At 47.6% G+C, this 6419-nt stretch overlaps 1 protein-coding gene across 5 annotated transcripts in view; it reads right to left on the minus strand.

Moving 5' to 3' along the window:
- The window catches only part of Cmtr1 (cap methyltransferase 1), a 91058-nt gene that overhangs the window by 83413 nt on the left and 1226 nt on the right, over nucleotides 1–6419 (minus strand). For all 5 annotated transcript variants that reach the window (XM_031348544.1, XM_031348547.1, XM_031348545.1 and 2 more), the window contains exon 2: nucleotides 924–1052. In XM_031348544.1, the coding sequence (XP_031204404.1) occupies nucleotides 924–1052 (129 nt within the window). The remainder of the gene's footprint in view (nucleotides 1–923; nucleotides 1053–6419) is intronic.

A 6419-nucleotide genomic window follows, 5' to 3' on the forward strand; every position in this document is an offset into this window, starting at 1 on the left:
TCCATGGTCCATTTCCATTACCCCCTGGGTGCATGTGGATGCTTCCTTGTGCCAGGGCTTTGTAAATGGCCTATGAGACGAGTGACTAAGTTTTATTTAAAGGGAACTGAAGAGACAGCTCAGCAGTTCTCAATATAGTGTTTGCTCCCTTTCCAGAGAACCCTGAACCCTCTGGACATTTCCAACACCCACATGGGGCATCTCACAACTGCCTGTAACTCCAGCTCTGGAGAACCCAAACCTGTCTTCTAGCCTCAAGCACTTGCATACAAATGTGCATAAAGACACATGGAAATAATACAACAAAAAACTCTACAAAAGATGTTTAAAGCAGAAAATCTTTTATTCACAGTAAAAATATCTCTGAGAAAAGGTGCACACCTTTAGTCCTAGCACTCAAGAGGCTCTGTGAGTTCAAGGCCAGCCTGGTCTACAAAGTTAGTTCCAGGACAGCCAGGGCTACACAGAGAAACCCCGTGTCTTGAAAAACTAAAAAAGGAAATTTAAAAATATATAATAGGACCGGGAAGTGGTGGCGTATGCCTTTAATCCCAGCACTTGGAAGGCAGAGGCAGGAGGATTTCTGAGTTCGAGGCCAGCCTGGTCTACAGAGTGAGTTCCAGCACATCCAGAGCTACACAGAGAAACCATCTCCAAAAAAAATATATATATATATTAGGTCTGCAGAGATGGCTCAGTGGTTAAGAGCATCACATGTCTCCTGCTCAGTTTCCAGAATGCACAGAGTGGCCCACAACTTCAACTCCAGTTCCAGATGGATCTGGCAACACTAGCCTGGGCTGGCACACATGCACACACATTCACATACCGCCCCTCCCCCAAAGCACACATAAGTTAAAATAATATTCAATTTTTAAAAATCAACTCAATAGAAGGCATTAGGCTTGTGTGAGCTCTTGTACCTTATTGTCCATAATCGTCCACTGTCCCTCAGGATTCTGCTTCAGAACGCAGTGGTTTCGAGAAATCATCAGAGGGCATACCTTTGATATCAGTTGGTATGTGACACTAAATCCCCGTCCTATGGTCACCTGAAAGACAAAGGTAATGTAAGACACAATCCGCCACTATGCTGACAGGAGACATTCTTTGCAGTCTCACTAAGCAGCAGAAAACACAAGTCCTGACTTATGAAACCAGACACATGTGGACCCTAAACTGTTCATCTGCCCCACCACCACAGGGAGCCACCACATAGAAAAAAGCAAGACGTTGTGATAAGAGAACTCTTATTAGTTAACAGTAGAGGTGGCTCAGTGGTTAAAAGCACTGGGGCTGTCTGTCTCAAACAAAACTATTAAAAAATATATTAAAAAAAAAAAAGAGTTAACAGCAACCTAAAAGGGGGTGGGGGGAGCAGGGAGATACACCTTTAGTTTCAGCAGAGGAGGGCAGAACTCACTGAGTTCAAGGCCAGCCTGGTCTACAGAGTGAGCTCCAAGACAGCCAGCTGTGGCTACACAGAGAAACCCTGTCTCAAAAATCCAAACACTAACAACAACAACAACAGCAGCAGAGTTAACCATGGAGGGCTGAAGAGACAGCTGGGTGGTTAAGAGCACTGGCTGCTCTTCCACAAGACCGGGTTTGTTTTCCCAACAGCCACATGGTGGCTTATAACCATCCGGAATTCTAGTTGCAGCAGCTCTGATGCCTTCTTCTGCCCAGAACCCCCACCATATGCAGCCAAAACTATCATATACATAAAGTAATAACTAAAAAAAAGAGCTAATATAAACTCTTGGGCTAGTACAACCCTGAAAGGTCACCTAGTTCTACCATCGGTGAGATTGGAGACACATTCCCATCACTGATCCTGAACACTACCTTTATACGTATGCCAGACCTTGGGGTTCTCAGTAAATGTTTTCAGTTGGCCCTGGTTCAGCCCCAAGTGCATCAAGAAATCTCCAATTCCCTTCTACAGTTGCAAAGTTTCACCGGAGTCACCATTCCTGCCCTGGAATCGCAGCCTGAATTTGAGTGTGTCATCTCAATAGGTCTGAAAAGGCTCCTGGTTTATTGCTATAGCTGTTGTATTAAGAGAAACAAATTTAAGTTCTTAGGGATATTTGAAAGCAGCGAAGCAACTCGAAGTCAAATTGTGGGTTACAAGCTGGAGGCTTTCCCGCTTGCTCTTCCCTGTGTTCTGCTCGAGACAGTTCTCCAAGCAGTGCTCTCATGCTTCTACAAGGCCGAGTCACGCATGAGCTTCCCAGTTCCAGGCATGGTTACCAGTGTATGTGTGGCACCGGCTGTCATAGCACTCTAGTACACTGCCAAGTTATCCTTGGCCTGAGAAATGACTTTTTTAAAAAAAATTTTTAAATTTTATTGCCTTTATGTGCATTGGTATTTTGCATGCATATACATCTATATGAAAGTGTCAGATCTTGGAGTCACACTTATGTGCTGCCGTGTGGGTGCTGGGATTTGAACCCCAGTCCTCTGGAAGAGCAGTCAGTGTCCTTAATTGCTGAGCCATCTCTCCAGTCTCATGACTATATTTCTTGATCCTCCTCTCCCAAGATGACTATGCTCTGCCTCCTTCTATAGCCAACTAGCTGGCAAATGTGTGTTCGAACGCAGGACCTGAAGCTGACTTCGTTCGTTCACTGTCATCTTGTAAGTTCAGCTTGCTACATTGCCTTGGTAAGGCTTCTGTTACCTTTTTGATCTGCCAACAGACAGACAGACAGACAGACATGATGTTCCTTCTAGCTTTAGACTCCCAGGAACCTGACATGGCAGTTGATGTTGTGCCTTCAGTCAAGACATACAAAAAATAAAGTTAAATGGGGACTGGAGAGGCGCTCAGTGGCTAAGAGTTCTTAACTCCAGATCCAGACGCAGTGCCCTCTTCTGGCCCCTGCAGGCACCTGTACACACATGGGCACATACTCTGCAAAGTCTAGTGAGAAGTCTGCAGCTAAAGTCCTTGAGACCTGGGTGCCTGCCTCCCCACAGAACCAGCTTGAGCTCCTGTGGAAGACAGAGCAAAGCTCAGCTGCATCTGTCACACTTCCTGGGCTGCCTGTCTGATTATAACCACAGGAGGGAAGGACAGGAGGCTCTCCTGAGGTCCAGGTCTTAGTTTCTTGTTGTCTGAGCTTTAGCGGCCTTTTGAATAACCTATACAACGACCTTAGCAGAAAACAGCCAAGGTTAGGGTTTTCTCTCTTCCTGTTTGTCTGAGACAGGGTCTCACCATGTAGCTAGCCTTCACTGGTCTGAACTCTCTCTCTGAGGACCAGGGTAGCCTGGAACTCAGAGAACCTCCTGCCTCTGCCTCCTGAGTTCTGGGATTAAAGGCGTGCAGTCTGTGGTTTTCTACAACGTCTTCATTCCTCCTTTTGAAAATCATTCAGAATCACATCTTTGAGTCCTTAAAGGCCAGCAACAGCTCTGGCCTAGTTTATTGGTTGCTTGTAAACTCTTAGTAATGGACACGACTATGGAGTTAGACCTCGGCTGAGAACGCAGAAGTCACCTTTGATCCCGTGTCCTTCATCCCCTCATCCTAATTATACCTAATCCTAGTCCTGCAGCTTTTTCTGCCCCGGGTCTCTCCACCGCCATCTCTCAGTCCACCTAACCCGGGCTTTCAGTACCCGAGTCTTTCTCTTCCCATAGCAGCTGAAGAGGGGATACAAAGAAAGGTTAGGTCACCTCTCTCCTTCAAAGCCCTCCTTAATCCAAACCTGTCCACACTCCAGTCGCCCCGCCTGCTGCCTGCCTGCAGCATGTATAGACTGTACTCTCTGTTTAAAATGCTCTTTCCTCGGAACCATAAACCCCTCTTCCCAGCCTCACCCCCTCAGGGCCTACACTAATTACACTTACCTAAGAGTGGTACGGCACAGTTCCAGTTATTCCCATAGCTGAGCACAGCCCTAAAGTGCCTCATCATACTGTCCACCCCACCCCCACTGCTTCCTGGAGTACGAATCTCACCTGACACTGCTTCCCAACACACTGCAGAATCTCACCTGACACTGCTTCCCAACACACTGCAGAATCTCACCTGACACTGCTTCCCGACACACTGCACAACAGATACTTGAGAACACACGAGTGCTGCCCAAACCCTGTGTGCTGAGAGACCCCCTAGAACCCTAGCACTTAGGAGGTGGGGATAGGGAGAGAGCCGCCTACCTATAGGATAGGCCCAGATTCCAAAATGGGTGATGTTTTATATCAGAAGTTAGAAACTGGAGGCAGCCACCAAAATAGCTCAGTGGGTAAAGGCGCTGGCCTCCACGAAGCCTGACAGTGTTTGTGAGTTCAAGACCTTGGCCCACGTGGTAGTCAGGAACGGACTCCTGGAAGTTGTCCTCTGACCTGTATGCATACAGCACAGCATGCAGACAACTGCACTCACATATACATACATAATGTTTTCAAGTGGAGAATGTCCAGGTCTGAGGACTCGAATGGTGATGAGGGGTGTTTAGGGGTCGTCTACTGTCCCTGTTCACTAACGATCGCCATTTCTGGTAGCTATCTTAGAGGACGTATTCCATATTCCATATTCCATCTGACACGATGGGAGACAGCCTGACTGCCATCGGGGAAAACAGCACAGAGATGCAGGAAAGCACTCTGTTCTGAAACGGACTTAGAATCCAGAGAGAAGAAATGTCCTTCCTCCTCCTCCCCTTCCCTGTCCTGGGCTTCACACTGCTTCCATTTCAGGGCCACTCCCCATGGCGGCCGCTCCACCTCCAGACTTTTAGCACAGACAGGGATCTAGACACATCCTTATTCTTGACCACCTTCACCAGCCCTGTCCTCCTCTGCAGGGCCCAGATGCTGAGAGAACCAGGATGCACTCGGGAGCCGTCCCACCCCTTCCCGTTCCCACTCACTTAGGGCAGAGTCTCTCGGGAGGCAGGCAGGCAGGCAGGCAGCAGGCACAGCTGCTCCCTGAAGGCCTGCAAGTGGCTCACCTGCAATCAATTCCTGCTCATTCGTGCTTACACCAAACTCTCCAGATTGGTTCAGGAAGCTTAAAGACAGATAATTAACTAAAGGATTCCCTTCGGTGTAATATGAAGACCCGGCCACGTTCTTAGATTTTTATCTGCACAGTGGAGCTTTGAGGGGGACAGGAAAGACAGGAACTAACCTGCCTTAGCTGTTACGATTGGCTGATACCAGGCACACCTCTCAAAACCTTATGCAAACCCAGCTGGGCTATCACCTGAGAGCCACAGTCATATCTCATCCTGGCTTTGATTCAAACTCTCTATGTACTCTGCAGGCTATGCTCCAAATGCTGCCAACAGCCTGGCTTTGCAGGTCACCAGGCAGGCTTCCCTTACACATAGATCCCCAAGGCGGGTCAATCCTCATAGCTTTCTCTTGGTTGGGCTGGGTCTTGCCAGATCGATAGAACAGTGTAGAACATGTTCAGTAGCACTTCATAATCGGTCCTCTTGCCCTTGTTACTCCAGGGCTACCAAGCTATTCAGGAGTAATAGATTAGTCCACAGAACGGAGTCTCAACAAGGAAGTCAACACTTAATCGATTAAGTTTCCCTACAGGGTTGTGAGGGACTAGTAAATGCCCCGGGGGGAGCAGACTAAGTAATGCAGAAGAGGGCTGGAGAGATGGCTCAGTGGTTAAGAGCACTGACTGCTCTTCAGAGGTCCTGAGTTCAATTCCCAGCAACCACGTGGTGCCTCACATCCATCTGTAAAGAGATCGGATGCCCTCTTCTGCTGTGTCTGAAGAGAGTGACAGTGTACTCACACACTTAAAATAAATAAATCTTTAAGAAAAAAAGTAATGCAGATAAAAAAATTTGTAAAATAAGCAGCCCTCTAATGCCTAGTTTAAAGCAGGGCCTGGTCTAAAACATTGCCAAATGAGCCATACCTTGGTCCATGAGATGGTCTCGGGCTCCTTCACTGTAAATTCTCTTTCCCTGGCTCAAACCATAAGTTCCTATGTTCGTCTCTCAATTGAGAATATACAGCTTATCAGAAAAATCTAACCTTACCAACTCATTGAATTTAACTCATATGATGTCTCAGGGTTACTATTCTTGCAAGGAAACACCATGACCAAAAAGCAAGTTGGGGAAGAAAGGGCTAGTTTTTTCAGCTTACACTTCTGAATTGCAGTCCCTCATCAAAGGAAGTAGGGACAGGACCTCACACAGGGCAGGAAACTGGAGGCAGGAGCTGACTGAGGCAGAGGCCACGGAGGAGAGAGGAGCGCTGCTGCTCACTGGTGTGCTCAGCCTGCTTTCTTATAGAACTCAGGTGCACCAGCCCAGGGATGGCACCACTCACACCATCAATCACTAATTAAGAAAATGCCTTATGCTGGGCAGTGGCGGCACAAGCCTTTAATCTCAGCACTTGGGAGGCTGAGAGGGGCGGTTTTCAAG

This window comes from Mastomys coucha, unplaced genomic scaffold, assembly GCF_008632895.1.
Source record: "Mastomys coucha isolate ucsf_1 unplaced genomic scaffold, UCSF_Mcou_1 pScaffold3, whole genome shotgun sequence".
Taxonomy (NCBI): domain Eukaryota; kingdom Metazoa; phylum Chordata; class Mammalia; order Rodentia; family Muridae; genus Mastomys; species Mastomys coucha.